The 22,236-nt window shown below is 34.5% G+C and overlaps 2 protein-coding genes across 2 annotated transcripts in view; one reads left to right on the top strand and one right to left on the bottom strand.

Annotated features, from left to right (window-relative positions):
- The window catches only part of LOC136040359 (PIH1 domain-containing protein 1-like), a 491,267-nt gene that overhangs the window by 218,502 nt on the left and 250,529 nt on the right, over positions 1–22,236 (top strand). The gene's annotated exons all lie outside the window — the stretch shown is intronic.
- Positions 1–22,236, bottom strand: part of LOC136040356 (uncharacterized) — a 61,552-nt gene that overhangs the window by 15,641 nt on the left and 23,675 nt on the right. Inside the window, exon 3 of the mRNA XM_065724603.1 lies at positions 4,435–4,773. Coding sequence (XP_065580675.1) covers positions 4,435–4,773 — 339 coding nt within the window. The remainder of the gene's footprint in view (positions 1–4,434; positions 4,774–22,236) is intronic.

Raw genomic sequence — 22,236 nt, 5'->3', positions numbered from 1 at the left:
TGCCCTCCAATTTTTTTGGTCACTTAAAAAGGGCACTAGAACTTTTCATTTCCGTTAGAATGAGTCCTCTTGCAACATTCTAGGACCACTGGGTCGATACGATCACCCCTGGGAAAAAAAAAAAAAAAAAAAAAAACAAACAAAAAAACACGCATCCGTGATCTGCCTTCTGGCAAAAAATACAAAATTCCACATTTTTGTAGATAGGAGCTTGAAACTTCTACAGTAGGGTTCTCTGATACGCTGAATCTGATGGTGTCATTTTCGTTAAGATCCTACGACTTTTAGGGGGTGTTTCCCCCTATTTTCCTAAATAAGGCAAATTTTCTCAGGCTCGTAACTTTTGATGGCTAAGACTAAACTTGATGAAACTTATATATTTAAAATCAGCATTAAAATGCGATTCTTTTGATGTAGCTATTGATATCAAAATTCAATTTTTTAGAGTTTTGGTTACTATTGAGCCGGATCGCTCCTTACTACAGTTCGTTACCACGAACTGTTTGATTTTATCTTTTCTTCTTCTTTGACTAGATCCACCTCATTTTTTTCTTTTTACTTCATTAAATAAAAGAAAACAGGTTTTTTGAACTGAAAGTAAGGAACGACATTAAAACTTAAAACGAACAGAAATTACCCCGTATATGAAAGGGGCTGCTCCCTCTACAACGCCTTGCTCTTTGCACTAAAGTTTGACTCTTTCTCTCAACTCTACTTTTTAAAACAGTAAAAACTTTAGCGTAAAGAGCAGGGCGTTGAAGAAGGAGCAGCCCCTTTCATATACGGGGTAATTTCTGTTCGTTTTAAGTTTTAATGTTGCACCTTACTTTCAGTTAAAAAAACTTGTTTTTTTTTATTTTATTTCTGAACGTTTTTTAGTTAATCCATGTTTTGATCTCGGCTCTCCGCACATGAATAATTAAAGCGAAATTTGCATATTTATTTATTTGGCTAAATGACTTTCCCATAGTTTTGATCGAATGATTTTCTGAAAAAAGGAGGGGAAGGAGGCCCAGTTGCTCTCCAATTTTTTGGGTACTTAAAAAGGCAACTAGAACTATTGGTTTTTCCGGACGTTTTCATTAGTAAAAGATATATGCAACTAGCGAATTAGCTTACGAATTAAACGAATTAGTTTACGTAACAAACTTCTATGTTCGTATGTTTTTATTACGTATATGAGAAGATTCGCCCACTCGTCAATAACTATTTGCATTAAAGCTTAAATTTTGTCCCCTGAATCACAAAGGCCGTAGAATAAATAGTTGAAATTACTAAAAGCCCTTTAGCGTAAAGAGTGAGGTAATAGGAGGAAGCTAACCCCTTATATGCGTAATATTTTCTGTTTGTTTTAAGTTTTAATGCTGCTCCATACTTCCAGTTCAAAAAAACTTTTTCATATTTATTTTCTCATTGTTTTTTAAATAATGCTAGAAAATGCTGCGCCCCCTTTATGGAAATCTTCTTCCCTATGACAAATTCCTCCATGGAAAGTTTCACCCACATAGCCCCCTCTTCTCAACCCCTCCCCCTCGCAACCAAAAAATCCCCATGAAAACGTCTCTACATTTCCCAATAAGCATTAATATATGCAAACACTGGTCAAAATTTGCAACATACAGCCCCTCCCACGGGGACTGTGGGGGAGTAAGTCGTCCCCAAAGACATAGTTATAAGGTTTTTCGACTATATTGAATAAAATGGCTATATCAGAATTTTGATCCGATTACTTTGGGAAAAAATGAGCGTGGGAGGGGGCCTAGGTGTCCTCCGATTTTTTTGGTCACTTAAGAAGGAAACTAGAACTTTTCATTTCCGTTCGAATGAGCCCTCTGGCAAAATTCTAGGACCACTGGGTCGATACGATCACCCCTGGGAAAAAAAATAAAATAAAAAATAAACACGCATCCGTGATTTGTCTTCTGGCAAAAAATACAAAATTTCACATTTTTGCAGATAAGGATCTTGGAACTTGTACAAAAGGGTTCTCTGATACGCTGAATCTGATGGTGTGATTTTCATTAAGATTATATGACTTTTAGCGAGTGTTTTGCCCTATTTTCTAAAATGGGGCAGATTTTCTCAGGCTCTTAACTTTTGATGGGTAGGACTAAACTTGATGAAACTTATAAATTTAAAATCAGCATTAAAATGCGACTCTGTTGATGTAACTATTGGTATCAAAATTCCGTTTTATAAAGTTTTGGTAACTATTGGGCCGTGTCGCTCCTTACGACCCGGCCCAATACGTTCGTTACCACGAACTGTTTGATTGATCTTAAAATTATTCTTCCATTTTCCTTCTTTTTCCAATTTATTCTTATTTAGTTTTCTATCTTCTTCCCTTCTCTCTTTTCCTTTTTTTTCTCAATAATCTTACGTCTCATTTTTTCTCTTCTTCTATTTTCTTCTTAGTTTATTCCTTCTCACATTTTTTCTTTGTCTTCTTCATAATTTTCTACTAAGTTTCCATCTTCCTTTTTTAGTTTTATTTGTATAAAATGTACAAGATTAAAAAGGCCGATAATCAATACACAGTAAAACATGCGCAGAGTGAAATTTTCAAGTTTATTTCATTCTGTTTTTTTCTGGTTTTATTTCAAATTTAGACCTCTCCCCTCCATCCGCTTTTCTGCCTGAGTGGATTGCTTTACCTCCATAATAATTTAGATTCTCGACTAGTAGAGTTATATATACATATTTCATTTTTAGGCTAAAACATGAGATCCTCGATTCACGATTATGACCTTTGGTTTTCTTCAGAGATTAATACTCCATTGAATTTTTTAATCCGGTCGACATTTTCTGTGCTTAATAGGGGGAATAGAAGTTGGAATCGTCTTGGTCAGAGCATTAGGAATAATGGTGAGGTTTCTTTGTTTAAGAGAGAAAATGAATAAGTACTTTTTAGTAAGTATGAATTTTTTTTGTCGTTTTTGGGGTGGGGTGTAAATAAATATTTGAATAGCTTTTTGTGGCCTCTTCAGACATGATTTTAATAGTAAAGTTGAATTTATTTTGTTGTAAGGTTTTTCGCCCCGATTAGGAGGTGGGATATATATTAGTTGTTTAATAATTTGTTAAGTCCTTTATTGTTTTTACATCTCGAGGTGACTGCTAATACTGATGTCTTTTTTTTGCTTTGATAAACACCCCCCCCCCTCTCTCTCTCTCTCTCTCTCTCTCTCTCTCTCTCTCTCTCTCTCTCTCTCTCTCTCTCTCTCTCTCTCTTATACTAATTTGTGTAGTTCTTTGTTTTCTTGATTCCTTTTTATTTTCTTGCCCTCAAAAGATCAATACAATATTGATAAAAATATTCAAAGGGCTATGATGATAACTCTAAAATATAATCATAAGAATTTCCATACAAATCTACTTTAAGAATAAAAACGCATTAAATAAAAAAAAATATAGTATGTAAAATGGTCAATTTGCATTATTATGCTTACCTTGTGCTTTATTTTCTGTAAAAAAAGATTTGTTAAAAAGAAAACAAAAACATAAAAACAAAAAAAAAATTGGTTTTACAGGATATAAGACAACAAACAGATAGATGGTAGACGTAACTGTTTTTATAAGGATCATGCTCTATAAGTCCGTTTTAGATCGGGTGAAATTTTAGAAGAGGGGGACTCGAAAAAACAAGGTAACCGATTTATATGGAAAATATAGGGAGAATCACCGTATTAAAAAATTGGATGGGGGACAAAGACCCAAGGACGCCACTCCACTGTATCTCAACTAACCAGGAATCATAGATTCGAATTAAAGGCCCACGAAAAGTCTTTCCCCAGTTATAATTTTTCAAAATAGATTTTAGGTAGAAACTCCCGCGGTTTGTGTTGGCCTCTGGCGGATTTGCTCTATATTAAGCTGTTAGTAGTAGCAGTAGTATTCTGGATACTCTCATACAAATTGAACCAACCCTAGGGTTCATTGTCTTTGCTGGACGATCCTGGAGTTACGCTGCTCCTTGGGTTGGAATATCCAAGAGTAAGACTAAATTTACAGGGCAGCAAATGGTATGGGCAATTTCTTTGCCATTTCTTTCCTTATTTTCTTTTCTTTCTTTCCTTATTTTCTTTTCTTTCTTTCCTTATTTTCTTTCTTTCATCATTATTTTGCTTGTCATTTATGCACTACCTCACAGATTTCCACAACTCTAAATCTAACTTTCTTTCCTTATTCAGCTTGATGAATCGTTCCCCCTCCACCTCTCCAGACAGAAAATGAGGAGAAACATTTGTCCTCTATAGATAGAAATAACGCTGTTGGAACGTCCAAACTAATCTTTACAATATTACTATTGGATATAATTTTATAAATTTTCATAGCCCAAAAGTGAATCCTCTTTTCTGAATGAACCAAATGGTAAGTCCCCTCCTCCAAGTTGTAACTATGAGAACATATTGACCGTGAGAAAGAATAGATTACCTGCAATCATAGAAACGACATTATTGGAATAGCCTTGCAAGCGTTCACCATTATTCTCAACCATCCTCCTCAATCTCGGCATGACCATGCTCCTCATGTATGACCTCACATCTGGTATGTGTGACATCACGTATGACATAGCTGGTTCAAGCATCTTCTTAGCATCGTATTTAGGGAGGTAATTCTCAGCAGTTGGAACATAATAGTATACGTAACCTATAGCTGTTTCAAGTGGATCCGAAGTCAAGGAGCCGTATGCAGGTTGGTAGGGGTCGTCGGAATATGCAGGAGGAGGTGCATTTACATGCTCTTTGTCACCAAGATAAACATCATGGTCTTCTGAAAATATACAAAATATTAGTCAACAATTAACGTAATTAAATAGTGTCTGCTTGGAACAAGTCCTAAACAATGTTTAACAGATGAATAGAAGAAATATATGACAGAAGAGCAAGTGAAGTACTTGCGCCACTTAAGGGATTCAAAGGCTATATGCCACTCAAGGGCTAAAATATAAGGGCTATAAGCCACTCAAGGGATTCAAAGATAAGTGACAGAATAGATGGAGAATGTCCAATTTGGGCTATATGCATTTGGCCAAATGCATTTTGCATGCAGATCCACTATACTCTACCCCACCCCCTAACGTCCAAATATATATAGCCCAAATCGAAAGTAACATATTTTCATCATATTTTGTGGTATTTTATTAGGATTGAGCTTCAAAGAAACAAGTTCTAATTAAATGAAGCACTTGAGTTGCGCATAATACTAAAGTACTCCAAGTGGATTTGAAGATTAATAAATTTATAGGAAATTACAAGACAAATAGTAAAAACACGAGATATAAAAAAGAAAACACGTATGAGTCTTTTATGATTCCCTGTACCGTGACAAGAGACAATCTTAATTGATGAATTAATTTTTAATTAGGTAATTAACTAGTCAATAAAAAATTTGGTTATTTTTTTATGAAATTGACACGTCATTTTTGCCAACTAAAATTCTCAAACGAAAGATTCTTCCTCTTAGCACTAGACAGAATCATCGACAGAAATATCAATCGGCATATCAATCTACAGAATACAGAATATCAATCCCGATATATATATATATATATATATATATATATATATATATATATATATATATATATATATATATATATATATATATATATATATATATATATATATATATATAGATATATATGCTGATCTTTTAATTTAATTTGTTAAATCAAGTAGTGATTTTAATTATTGAAATCAATTAAAGTTATTGATTCAACACATTATATTAAAAAACCGATAGGCAATACCACTGAACCAGTCACAAAAAAACCTTTGTGGCTAGCTGCCAAAAAGGCAAGATTAGTGTTGAAAACCTTTTCTTCATTATTTTTATTTTAGTCAAGTGAATTGCCTCTTTTCATCTCACTTAATGCATCGGTATTGGATTGTATCGGAATGTATCGGATTGAACTTGGACCTTTTATAAAATCTGGATAAGGATGATTTCATTGTTGAAAACCAAAGGGTGGTTTCATTTGTCCCCTACCCCATCCCCTAAGATTTTGAAGAATACTTTCTACCTGGCATTTTGTTAGAAAATACATTTAAATCCTCATTTCAAGTGAAAAATTGTAAAAAAAAAAAACAACTAAATAGCTCACTCCTAGATTTTTGAAAAATAAATTGTATCCCCACCCCCTTCATTTTGGTCAATTGGCGTCACTGGATAAATTGAAAAACTGAAATGCTAATAATAAGGATGAAGCCCTTAAAACAGGTTTAGAATACAGAAATTTAAGGTCGCAGCCACCAAATAAACAATAAAAAAATCCACTTGAAATAAAGTTTGGTTTAGGCCTGCATTGTGTGTCATGTGTGTTGGGCGAACGCCCAAACTCCTGACCCTAGTCAACGAATTTAGGGGAGGGAGGTGACAGAAATAAACTTGCTCATACGTGCTCTTGTCTAGAGTATGACATGAGCAAGATACGAACCCATTTTCCAGGTGAAATTTCTAATCTGTCGGTTGCAGGGAGCGGAGGAAGGCAATAGAATGTTTGTGACACTTACGTATATTAAAGTATTGATAACAGTTATTATTTTTGCCTTTGGTTACTTTATTTGCAGATTAATTAGTATCGTTTCGAATCGTGCTGGGTACCCAGCTGACTGACCATATTTCAAACAGTAGGCTGCACGAAAAATGCGGTTCAATCCTGCTTTCATGGGCTATAATGACAGAAAGGTTGGGATGGCCAGATCATGTTCTGCGGATGAAGGATGACATATTGCCGAAGATTGTCCTTTTTGTCCAACCGTCTGGGGCTACACGGAAAGCAGGTCATCATTGTCTGGGTTGGGAGGATGTCATAAATAAAGATTTGAAGGAAATGGGAACTTCCTGGGAGGGTGTAAAGAGGGAGGCCTTGAATAGATTAAGTCGGAGGAGGAGCCTGCGTAGCTGTGTTGGCCTCAGGCGGCTTGGTGCTGCAGTGAGTTATTAGTAGTTATTAGTAGTTTTGAAACGGAAGTTTTAAAGCTCAGTGATTTGACTTAGTAACTGTCTATTTAATTTATTAACCACAGTAGCCATCTTTTTCTTTATGGCAATGATTTAGTATTTATTTTATTTATTATTGTATTGTTATTATTATATTTTTTATTCAATTATAATTTTGTTTTTTTACGGCTGGACGGACTTGAACTGTATACCCTGCTGTTATTTTATTTATATGTAAATCCGTCGCTAAAATTTATGTTAATCCAAAATTTGGGTATGCTTACTGTTGGGAAATGAATTGCCCTGAGCATTTGAAATTATGGGGACATTACTTGAATAACATACTTAATAAAAGCAATTACACTGAAATGAAAGGAAAATTTCTGCAAATTTAAAATCAAAATAGCACAGAATGACGTTATTTTGGTTTTCCCAGGATGTATTTCTGATTATCTGCCATGGTTGCCAAATTTGCTCGATTACTCCAGACCAAACAGAAAAAAAATCTTTCGCCCAAATTAACTAAATTTAGCTGATTGGGGGTATTTTGATTTTTTTTTTTTTTTTCAATTGAGCAAATTGTTCGAATATCATCGGCCAAACAGAGTTTCTGCCGTCCCAAGAGGCAAAACATTACTCCCTGTGGATACCCGTGCCAAAAATAACAGCCCTGAATGATGTTTTGGTATAATTAATTTTACTTTCACACACATTTTCAAGTTAACGGGGTCATGAAAAACTTTTCATTATTTAAATTAGCACTTAAAAACTTGGCACAAGACGAATTATGTGCTAATATACGGAGCAAAAACACTGACAAATTTGCCAAATTACCTTAATTAATGCTGTAGAAACCTCCATATGGAAAGTAGCCTGCTTTGATACGATGATTACGGCAAAAACAAACAAAAGACATTCAAAATAACGTAAGCCTCTCATTGACGTTACAATAGTAACCTCAACAGCGTTTTAAGAAGATGCTGCTTTCAATTTGGAAAGTAATTTGCTTTATGCAATAATTACAGCAAAAACAAGGAAGAGAAAGGTTTTCGAAATAATGTATACTTCAATTTGTCTAAGTTAACGTTACTGTTGTGACCCTAAAATAGCGTTTTATAAACTGGGGTGCGTTCCATATGAAAAACATCTTGCTTTGATGCAATAATTACGGTAAAAATAACCAAGGGAAAGGTTTTTGAAAGAAAGTATATTTTACTTTCACGTAACTACAGTGGCTTTAAAATAACGTTTTTAAAATGAGGCTGCACTTCACATGGAAATCAATAATTACGAAATCTTTAGTGCAATAACTACGGAAAACAAGAGCCAAAAGCCCATATTACACTTGTGATGAGGTTGGAAGAGCCAAAAACTTCTTCCCACCAAGTTTCATTACGATCTCTCCACTCTAAGCGTTTTCCAAGATTTTCGGTTTCCCCCTCCAAATCCCTCCTTAATGTCATCGGAACCTGTTGGGATTTAAAACAAGAGCTTTGAGACATGAGATCTTTCTATATATCAAATTTAATTAAGATCAGATAACCCGTTCGTAAGTTAAAAATACCTCACTTTTCTAATTTTTCCGAATTAACCGTCCTTCCACCCTCCTCCAGATAGTCGAATCGGGGAAGCAACTATTTATAATTTAATCTGATCGGGTCCCTGATACGCCTGCTAACTTTCAGCGATCACTAAATTGATCACCTATCTAGTTTCGGATCTTCTTCACTTAAAAATTGGGAGGGTTCTAGATTCGAACCTGAGACCTCTTGCACCCTAAGTGAGAGTCATACCCCTAGACCACAAGCCATACTTAAGAAGAACAATCATTTGTTTTATCGGCAAATAAAATTCTCCTCAACTATCTTACTTGCCCGCTCCCCCCACCAGATGGTCTTATCGGGGAAGAGACTATTTCTAATTCAATCTCGTCTAATCCCTAATATGCCTGCCAACTCTCATCATCCTAGCTTATCTGGAAGTGCCCAAACTAGAAAAAGCGGGACCGACGGAAATTACGATCGCTATATGTCACTTGGTAAATACCAAGTGCCATAAAAACAGACAAGAGAATGATTTCCAAAATCACACGTGGCCTTAAATTAACGTTTTAAAAATGAGGCCTTATTCCATATGGAATGAAATCTGCTTTAATACAATAATTATAGTAAATACAAGCAAGAGAAAGATTTTGGAAATAACTTATGTATCACGTCGGTGTTACTATTGTGGCCTTAAAATTATATTTTAAAAATGAGGCTTAATTTTATATGGAAAGTAATCTTCTTTAACGGAATAATTGCGGTACAAACAAGCAAGAGAATGATTTATGAAATAACGTATGCGTTCACCTGCATTTTAGTATCGTGGCCTTAAGATAACTTCTTAAAAATGAGGCTACATTCCGTTTGGAAAGTAACCTGCCTTAACGCAATAATTGTGGTGCTAACAAAAAAGAGCGTGATTTTGAAAATAATGTATGTTTCACGTCCACGTTACTATCTTGGCCTCAAAATAAAGTTTTAAAAATGAGACTGCATTCTATTTTGAAAGTAACCTGCTTTAAGCAGTAATAATGGTACAAGTTGAAACAGAATGATTTCCGAAATAACGCATGTTTTATGTTTACGTAACTATTGTGGCCTTAAAATAACGTCTTGAAAATGAGGCTGTATTTTATATAGAAAGTAACCTGCTTTGACACAATAATTAAGGTACAATTAAACAGGAAATGAATTTCCGAAATAATATATGTTTAACGTCCGTTTTAAGATCGTAGACTTAAAATAACGTTTTAAAAATGAGGCTGAATTCTGTTTGGAAAGTACCCTGCTTTAAAGCAATGGTTGTGGTACAAACAAAAAAGAGCATGACTTACAAAATAATCACGTTCACGTTCCTGAAACTATCATAGCCTTAAAATAACGTTTTGAAAATGAGGCTGCATTCTATATGGAATGTAACCTGCTTTAACACAGTAATTACGGTACAAAGAAACAAAGAAAATAATTTCCGAAATATTGTGTATTTCACGTTCATTTTAGTATTGTGCCCTTAAAATAACGTTTTAAAAATAAGACTGCATTCTATAAGGAATGTAACCTGCTTTAACACAATAATTACGGTACAAAGAAACAAAGAAAATAATTTCCGAAATATTGTGTATTTCATGTTCGTTTTTAGTATTGTGGCCTTAAAATAACGTTTTAAAAATGAGACTGCATTCTATAAGGAATGTAACCTGCTTTAACACAATAATTACGGGACAAAGAAGCAAAGAAAACAATTTCCGAAATATTGTGTATTTCACGTTCATTTTAGTATTGTGGCCTTAAAATAACGTTTTAAAATGAGACTTCATTCCATTTGGAAAGTAATCCGCTTTAACTTAATAATTGCGGTACAAACAAAAAAGGAATGATTTCCTAAATAACGTATATTTCACGTTCACGTTACTATCGTGGCATTAAAATATTGTTTTGAAAGTCAGATTGAATTCTATATTCTGCATTCCATTTTGAAAGTAATCTGCTTTAGCTCAATAATTTCGGTAGAAACAAAAACGTTACTATCACGTTACTATCGTGGCCATAAAAAACGATTTGAAAATGAGGCTGCATATGGAAAGTAACCTGCTTCCACACAGTAATTACGGTACAAAAAACAAGAAAATTATTTCTTGTATATTGTAATGCTTTACATTAACATTGCTATTGTCAAGATGGAGTATCGAAACTGTCAAAAAATATAAAAAATCTGATCTTTTTTTGGCAACTTTGACAAATATATCTGTCTGCATGTATTTTCAGTGGTTTGCTGCTAAACTTTTTAAGCTAGAAATTTGAGATGAAGCTCAAAACTGAAGCCACGAGATTGCAAATTTTTATCTGTAACTTAAAAAAATAAAAATACAGAAATATATAAACAAAAAATGTGACTTCATCAAAGAAAGTGGAATTTGAAAAATACCATTTTTTATTTACACAGTTTTTAAAGCTATCCTATTTTATAATATACATATTTATTTCGTTAGATATCCCACTTATAAGATACGCTGTCTTATGGACAAATATTTTACTACAGCTCTTCCTATCCCAGAATTTTTGGGGGCTTCCCTGTCATTCCACGGAAGAAAATTGGGCTCTGTGAAATCTGCCCAAAAGCTAACGTAAACTAAAGTTGACAATCATTAATTCGTGTTAATATTGAAATATTCACTACCACTACTACTAAAAAGAACTTGAGGCAACACCAAGCCATTTCAGGCTAGCACAGCTACTCATGTTTGTCCTCCACTTAAATCTCTTCGAAATTTCATACTCCCCCCCCCCATGAAATTCAAAGTTGCTTTAAATTCTTTCATATGATTTCTTCCCTACCCATTCTAGTACGGCCTACTTTTTCTTTTGCTCTTGATTGATGATAAAAACGACCATCTTTGGCAAACTGCCATTTTTCATATGTAAAATGTGCCTAAGCAATCTCACCCTTTCGTTCATGATTACCCTAGAAATTAGAATAGAATTTTAATAGAATGTTGATTAGAATAGTTAATTAGAAAGTTAATTAGAATAGTTAATTATAACGTGAAATGCATTCAAAAACCTTTTGTATTTAGCAAAAAATTGACTTGGAAAATAACATCAAATTTTGCGAAAAACTACATTTTTCTATAACACTGCAGTAGCAGTAGGTAGCTAGAAACCTTGCACAAGTTATAATAAGCGACGAACTATAGCCAATAGATATTAAAGTTTTAACTAAATAACTATATACATGATGACACAATACACGCTTATCTTTTGACAAGATTATACATCCAAGGACGAACTTAAGTCCATAGTAACTGAATTTCAAAAGTAAATTTTATTTTAGTTTTCAATTCAACTCGCTAAAGTTATTCTGTAAATTTCAAAAATATTTATGGTATCTGATCAATAGTTTTAATTTTTAATTCAATAAGGGTTGCAGCGGTAGCTAGCAACCTATTAAGAGACAATCACGTCCAATACTAAGAAATATGATAGCCTCTAACTCTGAAAATAGTGTCAGATCAAAACAAAGAGTACACTTTTTGAACCGCCTTGTTCGAGAACCCTATACAGGAAATTTACCATCACTTGGCTTGAATAACAAGGAAAATCAATTGGTTTGAAAAATAAAATTATTTGGTTGAACTGCTATATTCTGCATGTACTGCATTTTTTAACTTCTCGTATAGCTTGGCCCTGTAACATCGCAGAGAGCTGTTTAATGGCTCACTTGAAAGGAAATTACTGTGGTTAAAAACTTTTTTGATTAGAAAATTAATTTTGAAACATAATCAATTTTTTGAGAATAGCTACATTTTTCATGTACAAGATTAATCCGGGTTATAGCGGTAGCTAGTAACCTAGTAAGAGACAATCTCGTCCAATACTAAGAAATATAATAACCCGTAATTCCTAAAAATAGAGACAAATCAAAACAGGAAGTACATAATTAGAACTGCCTTGTCCGAAATCTCTATATAGGAAAATTATCCTCTCTTGGCTTGAACAACAAGGGAAATATATTGGATTGAAAATCAAGTACGATATTATGTGTATACGGCAGCTCTTTGCCTTTCTTTTTTCTCCTCAGACAGCATGGCACTGGAACGTCGTAGAGATTTCTTTTAATGCCTCATTTTAAAGGAAGTTGATGTGGTTAAAAACCTTTTGTAATTAAAAAAAAATTGTTATAAAGAGAATGTTTTCATGTATTTATTGATATTAATTTATGTTCTTCAAAGCTTGAATTATTATTTAACTTCATTTCTCCTCGCTTTAGGTTTAATATAGCTATTTACTGGTAATTTAAAGGTTATTTTTAGTTTTATTTTATTATTTATTGTAATTTTTTCTTGTTCTGGGTTTCATTTATTTATTGATAATAATTTATGTTCTTTTAAAGCTTGAATTATTATCTAGCTTTATTTCTGCTCGCCATTGGTTTAATGTATCGATTTAATGGTAATCTTCAGGTCGTTTTTAGTTTTATTATTTATTGCAATTTGGTTCGTTTTGTGTTTCATTTATCTATTAATAGTAATTTATGTCCTTTTAAAGTTTGAGTTTTTATTAAATTCATTTTTGATCGCTTTTGGTATAATATAGCTATTTACTGGCAATTTTCAGATTGTTTTGAGTTTTATTTTTGTTTAGTTCTACATCCCCAACAACATGTTCTAAAAATTCCAATGTAATACCCTTACTTGTGTTTTGGGGTATTGCAAAGGGGCATTTTTGACAATCTTGATACAGACAGTGTCTTTTGATGTAGTTTTATATCCCCCTCAACTTTCCCTGAAAGTTACAACTTAATAGTCTATTCTGCTTCTAAGATAATGAATTTTTGTCTGGATGCACTTAAAGTCTTTTAATTTAGTTCATTAGTTGTAGTAGTCACGGTAGTAGTGGTTGTAGTAGCCGTTGTAGTAGTATTATTAGTAGTAGTAGCAGAAGTAGTAGTAGCAGTCATAGTCACTACGATATAGTATATACTATACTATACTATATATATATATTTATCTATATATATATATATATATATATATATATATATATATATATATATATATATATATATATATATATATATATATATATATATATATATATATATATGTCACTACTACATTTTTTTAAATTCATATGTAACAGAATACACCAAATAATTGGCAAAATATATCGTGATTTGTGCAAAAATTTCCATATTTTTGTTGAAAATAATAAACTTCTTACTATTCATTTATCAGAAATGTGTTATATAAATACAGAAAAAAAATATAGAAAACCTTAAAAGTGATAGGATAGTAAAACAACAAAATGTAAACGAAAATGTAAGAAAAAAATCTGGAGTCTTAAAACTAGCCTTTCTTCATTTTCCAGATCTGGTGACCTATATTTCAATCATCCCGAACTAGCGTGTAGTGCTGTGGCACACAGATGTGCCTTGGGAGCATCTTGTGTTGGATACTCTGTAAAATTATGAAAAATGTGAAATTTTGATTGTTTTATGAAGTTTGTAATGGTGAATTATACCGCGTTACACTAAATTCATATCAGTTTTTTGTGATATTTAGGTTTTGACTATTTAATATGTGTACAAGTCTTTGCACGACTGCAATAATATGAATGCAGTAATTCAAAGGTGGCAAGTTTCATGTTATGATAGAGTGACGAACTGTAGTTGAAGAACAGCAGTTAACAAACATAAGTCGAACACGTTTATATATCACAAGCTCAAATGCTAAATGTTTTTGCATTTTAGAGCAGGGGTGCCAATTACAAGGGGGGGGGGGGGTAAATCGTTTCCACTAGATTTTCAAAAATATTTTTTCTTATTGTTGTCATTGCAAAAACCTAAAATGATCCCCCCCTAAATTAAAAAATATTGGAAAACTGTTATTTTTCGTAACTTCATTTAAAAGACCCTTAGTAAGTAAAAAGAGTAAGAAGTAAGTAAGTAGTAACTTAGAGAGTAAGGGAAAAAACCCTTACTCTCCCCTATATTATCATGCATTGGCGCCCCTGTTTCAGCATAAAAGATTTACCGTATGTTGGAATAAATCAACCGTCCTATCTATCTTAGACACAAACAAGATGTAGGAACGCAAATTGGGCTAATTGATCAAGTATTTATGGCAGAATTAGCTGTAGCAGAAGTGGGTATGTTAAGAGTATATAGTCACAACAGTGGAGTAGTACCAAAGAAGTATAGTAATAATTATGCAGTGGTAGATTGCTTAATAGTAGGAGGGTTGTAAATACTGTTCTAAAAAATCCACTTACCACCTTTTGAGCTACTGCGGTGGATTTCACATAACACTTCTTTCTCCAGTAGCCTACGACACAGCAAGATGGAATTGCCCCCTTCCTCTGTCCTCACGCTAGAGAGAGCTGTCTCTCGCGTGGGTCCTTACTCATGTAAATAAGCATCCTTATCGACCACTATACAATGTGTGTCGTTTATTAGTTATACTCAATTTCTTTCAAGTTCTTATTCCAAGGTAGTAAGAACTAATACAAAGAAAGCAATCAGCGTCCCAACCATAGGTATAGAGAACATGGGGGAGGATCTTTTGGGGGAGGAACTAAGCTGCTTAGCACCCTCCAAAAACTCAATATTCTACTCTGAATTGTTCTGATATACCTGAAAAAAGCACAGTTTTTGGGACTAGTGTTGACACAATAGTGATACTGGTGAAAATAAAATCAAAGAAGATAAAATTATCAGTAACATCAAACCAAAAGTAAGAGCAGTAAGAAGTTGTTGTTTTTAAAATAATATAGTTAAGATTCATTAATAGATTTTATGGTTATTAGAGTACAAAGAGTCCAATTTGTCAAGGGAAAATAAAGAACTGCCAACATTACTTTTTTACGTATTGTGACTGTTATAAAAGTAATAATTGGTCTGATAAAGTAATGAAAGTAGCATACATAGTGACAACAAGGGTGTTTCCAGGCTTTTTGTTCGAGGAGGGTTTTTTTATTCGGAGAGGGGTAAAAAAAAACTTTGGAAAATACTTCAAAAATTTGTTTACATGTATTTTGTTACTTTCTGAGGAGTTGGACACAATCTTTTGGGAGGGGAGGGGATAAACCTGGTATTTTCCCCCTGGATACGGCCGTAAATGAGACAATTATAGATATATCATTATTATCATGAATAGCAGCTACAAAGCACTGTCTCAAATAGAAAAGTGGATTTTCTTATTTGAAGAGCAATTGTAATATGGATCGTTCAATTTTTGGCGATTACGTAAATGAGGCGAAGAGTACTAATAACGTTAAAATAGAATACGTTTATATTTTCTTATTTATCTTAGTATTAAGTGATTAAACAGTAAAAAATCAAATTGGCTATTGGTTCAGATGGAAAAGAGCGCGTCTTCTCGGCTAATCATCTTTCATCTACTAATAAGGAGAATGACAAATAAGAGGGCGATGTTTGTCTGTTTTAATTGTTTTGTTCTAAGACAAGATGTAGAATTAAGCAGAAGTAGTTGTAGCTGTCTTAGTAGTATCAGCTCTTGTTTTAATAGTCTTTACTAATGATAACAAAAGTATTAAAATTAAAACTGTAATATTGAAGAAGCACTAATAAAATTATAGAAGCCATGATGCAGTAGTAGATGTAAGAGTATCAACTGCAGTAGAAGAAAAGGGTGCAGTAGTCATAACGATGGAGAAGAACTAACAGATTTATAGTAATAATACTACAGTAGTGGATATAAAAATATTGGTGACGAGAAAGGTAGCTGTGGTAGAAGAAGCTGCAGCAGAATGCAGTAGCAGAAGTGTAACAGTACTACCCATCATAACGATGGGTAGTTTTAACAGAATTATAATAGTAACACCAGAGTAGTAGATCTAAGAGTATCGGAAAGGGCAAGAGTAGTTGCAGCGGAAGTAATTGTAGAAAAAACGGTTACTGTAACAGAAGGGTATAAAGTAGTTTGTAATATTGGAGTAACACTATAAGAAGCATTGTGGTAATGCAGCAGTAGTAGATGCAAGATTACTCATAACAAAAGAGCAGCTGTGGTAGAATTAGCAGAAGTAGATGCAATAATTATGATGGTGGGGAAATACTAACAGTAGGATAGTCTTGTCGTTACGGGTTTGCATCTATTGGTAATGGCACCAGTACTTGTGGTAGATATAGCTGTGATGGAATTGATACAGTAGCAGCAGTGGATGCGGTCATTGAATTTTAGTAATAACGCTGCAGTAGTAGATGTAAGAGACTTGGTAATACCAAGAGCAGTTTTGACAGAAGTAACAGTAACATACATACATGCTATAGTCGTATTGAGGGAGTGTTACTAACAGAACTATAGTAGCAGCTCTGCATTAATAAAAGTAAGAACATCGGTAGTGGCAACAGTATATGAGGCGGGAGTAGCAGTAGTAGATGTGAGCGGATAGAGAAGCAGGACTGTATGCAGTACTAATAACACTAGTAGAATTGTAGTAATAATGTGACAAGAGTAGATTAAACAGTAATGCCCTGGGGTTGCTGAGGCAGAAGTATTGGTAACAGCAATAGTATTTGTGGCAAAAGTAGCGGTAGCAGGGGTGGATATAATAGCAAAAGTGGGTTCAGTAGTTATAGTAGTAGAGCAGTACTAACAGGAGCATAGGATCATAGTAATAACTCTGCAACAATAGATGCAAGACTTGGTAATGCACAGAATCGTTTTGCTAGAAGTAGCAGCACCTACAGTGGCAGAAGTGGATACAGTGGTGATAATGGTGGAGTATAACTAACAGGATCATAGCAACAATGCTAGAGTAGTTGTTCTCAGTACGGCATTGGTAATTGCCACAGATATAATGGTTAAAGTAGCAGAAGTAGACAGAGTAGCCATAATAATAGTTTAGCACTACACGCTATAGTACTAATGTTACATTACTAGATATAATATTATAAAAAATGGAAAGGGTAGTTTTGGCAGAAGCAACAGTAGCAGAAATGAAAGCCGTAACAGAAGTGGACGTGGTAGTCATAATGGGTGAATTGTACCTGTGTCTACTTTAAGGTGTATTGTAATGATGTTGTAGTGCTAGCTGTAGAAGTATTGGTAATTACAAGAGGAGTTATTGTGGAACCAACTGTAGTAGAAGTGGATATAGTAGTAATAGTGGATACAGTTGTCACGCTGGTGGAGTAGCACTAAAATAAAACTTTGTAGCACTGCTACTGTAGTAAATATTAATAGCATTGGTATATGCAAGAGTCGTTATGATAGAAGTAGCAGTAGAAGAAGTGGATGCAATACTCAGAAAAATGGAATGGCAGTAAAAGGAGCGGGATAATAATGCTCCTTTAGTAGGTGCAAGATTGTTGGTACTGGCAAGAGTATCTATAACAGAAGCAGATACAGAAGCAAAAGCGCATGTAGCAGTCATTATGGTGGATTAGCACTCATAGAATTATAGCAAAAATACTCCAATAGTCGATGTAAGAGCATTAGTACTGGTATGAGTAGTCGAGGCAGAAGCAGTAATAGCAGAAGTGGATACAGTAGTCACAACAATGGAGTAGTGCTAAGGAAATATAGTAATACTTCTGCTGCGGTAGATGCAAGAATATTGGTAATGATGAGAGTATTTATGGCAGGATTAGCCGTAGCAGAAGCGGGTATGTTAAGAGTATATAGTCACAACAGTGGAGCAGTACCAAAGAAGTATAGTAATAATTATGCAGTGGAAGATGCATGAAAATTGGTAATTGTAAGAGTGGTTATGGCAGAAGTAGCTGTAACAGAATTGGATGCAGTAGTCATAACAAGGGAGCAGCACTAAAAGAAGCATAGTAATAATTCTGAAGCCATAGATGCGAGAATATTGGTAATGATAAGAGTATTTATGGCAGAAGTAGCTGTAGCAGAAGCTGGTATGTTAAGAGTATATAGTCACAACAGTGGAGTAGTACTAAAGAAGTATAGTAATAATTCTGCAGTGGTAGATGCAAGAATATTGATAATTGTACGAGCAGTTATGGCAGACGTAGCTGTAGCAGAAGTGGATGCAGTAGTTATGACAATGGAGTAGTAATAAAGGAAGTATAGTAATAATTCTGCAGTGGTAGATGCAAGAATATTGGTAATATTAAGAGTTTTTATGACAGAGGTAGCTGTAGCTGAAATTGATATAGCACCCACAACAGTGTAGTACTAAAAGAAAAAGTAGTAGTTTAGTACTACTACTATACTACTTTAGTATACTACTTTAGTACTAAAAGTAGTACTAAAAGAAGTATAGTAATAATTTGGCAGCGGTAGGTACAAGAATATCGGTAATGTTATGAGTATTTATAGCAGAAGTAGCTGTAGCAGAAATGGATACAGCAGTCATAATAGTCGAGTAGTACTAAAAGGAGTATAGTAATAAATCTGCAGTGGTAGATGCAAGAATATTGGCAATGTTAAGAGTTTTTATCTCAGTAGTAGCTGTAGCAGAAATTGATGTAATAGTCACAACAGAGGATTAGTACTAAAGGGTGTATGGTAATAGTTCTGCAGGAATAGAAGCAAGAATATTGATAATTGTAAGAATAGTTATTTAGGAGTAGCTGTAGCAGAAGTGGATACAGTAGTGATAACTACGAAATACTAATAAAAGCAGTACAGAAATAGTTCTGCAGCGGCAGATGTAAGAATATCGGTGGTGGTAAGAACAGTTATGGCACGAGTAGCTGTAGCAGAAGTGGACGCAGTAATCATAAAGGTTGGGTAGCACTAACAGAATTATAATCATAAGCCTACAGTAATAGATGCTAGAATATTGATTTTCGTAAGAGTAGCTGTGGAAAAAGTAGCAATAGCTAAAGTGGATTTGGTAGACATAAAAGTGGAGTTGCACTAAAGGGTCATAGTAATAATGCTGCACCAGTATATGTAAGAGCATTGATAATAGTCAGAGTAGATGTGGTAGAAGGAGCAGTACATGCAGTATTGGAAGTAGATTTAACAGTCTTAATGGTGGGGTAGTGCTAAAATGATTATAGTAGTAATACTGGAGTAGTAGATGCAACAGTAGGACTTTTGATTTTAGCAAGCTATGCTTGGGCAGAAGTAGCTGTAGCCGAAGTAGATTCAGCAGCAGAGGTGGGAGCAGTAGTCATGACAGTGAACTACCACTATTTACAGCAGCAAATGACTATTTTTATAATGCTTCAACAATTGATAGAAGAGAGTGTTGGTAATGGCAAGAGTAGTCTTGGTAGGGCATGCTAGAATATTAGTTGTGGTAAGAATAGTTATGGAAAAAGTGTGATGGTAAGTGTGACGTAAGAGCATTGATAATGGTAAGAGTAGATGTGGTAGGCGGAGCAGTAATTGCAGTATTGGAAGTAGATTTAACAGTCATAATTGTGAGGTAGTACAAATAGGATTATGGTAGTAATACTAGAGTAGTAGATGCAAGAGTAGGGCCATTGGTTTTAGCAAGAGGAGCCTGGGCAGAAATAGCTGCAGCCGAAGTAGATACAGCAGCAGAGGTGGGAGGAGTAATCATAACAGTGAAATAGTACTATTCGCAGCAGTAAATGACTATTTTAATAATGCTGCAGTAATTGATAGGAGAGAGTGTTGGTAATGGCAAGAGTAGTCTTGGTAGGAGAGGCATACCCTCGTTGTCAGAAATGGATTCGATGTGGAGTAGTGGTGAATGTAAAAGTATTAGTAATGGCAAGAAAGTTATGGCAAAAATAGATAAAAAGTTATGGATACATAAAACAGAGTACATGGAGTATCCATAACGGGGATTAGTATTAACAGGAGCATAGCCATAATGCTGCTATAATAGACGCTAGAGTGTTGGTAACGATAAGAGTAGTTGCGATAAACATCGCAGCTTCTGCAGTAGTAGATGTGGATGCTGCAGTAATTAATGCAGGAATAGGGGTAGTTGTGGTAGACGTAAAAGTGGCAGAAGTAGTCGGAGAGGTTATGATGGTGGTGTTTCACAGACATAATCATAGTCATTACGCTGAAGCAGTAGGTTCAAGAGTATTGCTAACTGCAAAAATAGTTGGGCTCTAAATAGAAATAGCAGAAGTGGATACAGTAGCGAAAGTGAATGTGGAAGTCATAATCGTGGAGTAGCACAAACAGAAATATAGTAATAATGCTGCAATACTGAATATAAAAGCGTTAGTAGTGTCAGTGTCGTAGCTTCAAATGTTGTGCATGCTTGCTAATTGAAGCATATTAATAATCCGGCAGTAGCAGATATAGGAGTATCGGTAATAGCAAGGGTAGTTGTGAGAGAATCAGCAGTAGTAGAAGTGGATACAGTAGCAAATAAATGCAGTAGCTACAACAATGATGGTATAGGAGCATAATAATGGTATTACTAAAAACAGTATCAGAAGTCAATGAAGAAGCACAAGTTGATGAAGTATTCATAACGGTGGAGTAGTAATAACAGAAGCACAGTAATAATATTGCTGTTGCAGATGCAAGAATACTGGTAATGGTAAGACTAGGAGTGGTGGAAGTAGTTAAACAAGAAGTACATGAAGCAGCAAAAGGGGACGTAGTAATTATAACAGTGGAGTAGTACCAATAAAGCATACTAGTACTGCTGCAGCAGTAGATACAGGGGTAATGGAAAGGGAAGGAGTAGCTGTAATAGAAGTAGCAGTACCTAAGGCAGCAAAAGCGGATGCAGTAGTCATATTGGTGGAATAGTAATAATATCAGTGCTTTAATAATGCTGCAGTAGTAGACTTAAGAGTATTGGTAATGGCAAGAGTAGTTATGGCCAAAGTAGTTGTAAGAGAAGTAGACTAAGCAGCGAAGGTGAATGCAGTAATTATAATAGCGGAGTAGTATTGATAGAAGCATAGTAATGTTGCTGCAGCAGTAGATATAAGGATATTCGTAATCAGAGGAGTAATTGTAATAGAAACAGCAGTAACTGTAGTGACACAAGTGGAAACAATATTAATAATGGTGACAGAGTACTAAGAGGAATATAGTAATAATTCTTTAGTGACATGTGTAAGAATAATGGTAATGTCAAGAGTAGTTGGGATAGAAGTAACTGTAGTAAAAGTAGCTACAGTAGTAATAATGGTGGAGTAATGCGAACAGGAAGATTACCCGCAGTAACAGAGGTGGATACAGTAGAAGAAGTCGATGAGTAGTCGTAATGGTCTGGTAATGGCAAAAGTAGCTGTAGTGTTAGTAGCAGCACCTGTAGTAGCACAAGTGGATGCAGCATTCATAATTATAAAGTATTATCAACAAGAGTATAGTAATAATGCTGCTGTAGTAAAAATAAGAGTATTGGTAACAGCCAGAGCAGTTGTAGCAGAAGTAGCTGTCAGAGGAGGGGAAATAGCAGTAGAGATGAATGATGTAGTAATAAAAGTGGAGTAATACGACTAAGAAAATAGTAATCGGAATGCCAGCAGTAGATACAAGAGTATTGATAATGGCAAGAGCAACTGTGATAGAAGTAGCATTACCTACAATGGCACTAGGAGCACTAGGATGAGTACACTGACTATGCTCGTGTAGTGGATATTAAAGTATTGGTATCATCAAGAGTAGTTGTGGTAGAAATAGCCGTATAAGGTATGGATACAGTAGTCATAACGGCAGAGTAGTACTAGCAAGAGCATAATCTGCAGTAGAATATATAAAAGTATTGGAAATAGCTAGAGTAGTTGTGGAAAAAGAAGCAGAAGTAGATAAATTAGAAAAAGTAAATTAAGTAGTCATAACGGAGTAGTATGTTGTAGTTGTAA

Source organism: Artemia franciscana, chromosome 20 (genome assembly GCF_032884065.1).
Source record: "Artemia franciscana chromosome 20, ASM3288406v1, whole genome shotgun sequence".
Lineage (NCBI taxonomy): Eukaryota > Metazoa > Arthropoda > Branchiopoda > Anostraca > Artemiidae > Artemia > Artemia franciscana.
This window is presented reverse-complemented; position numbering and strand designations above follow the sequence as displayed.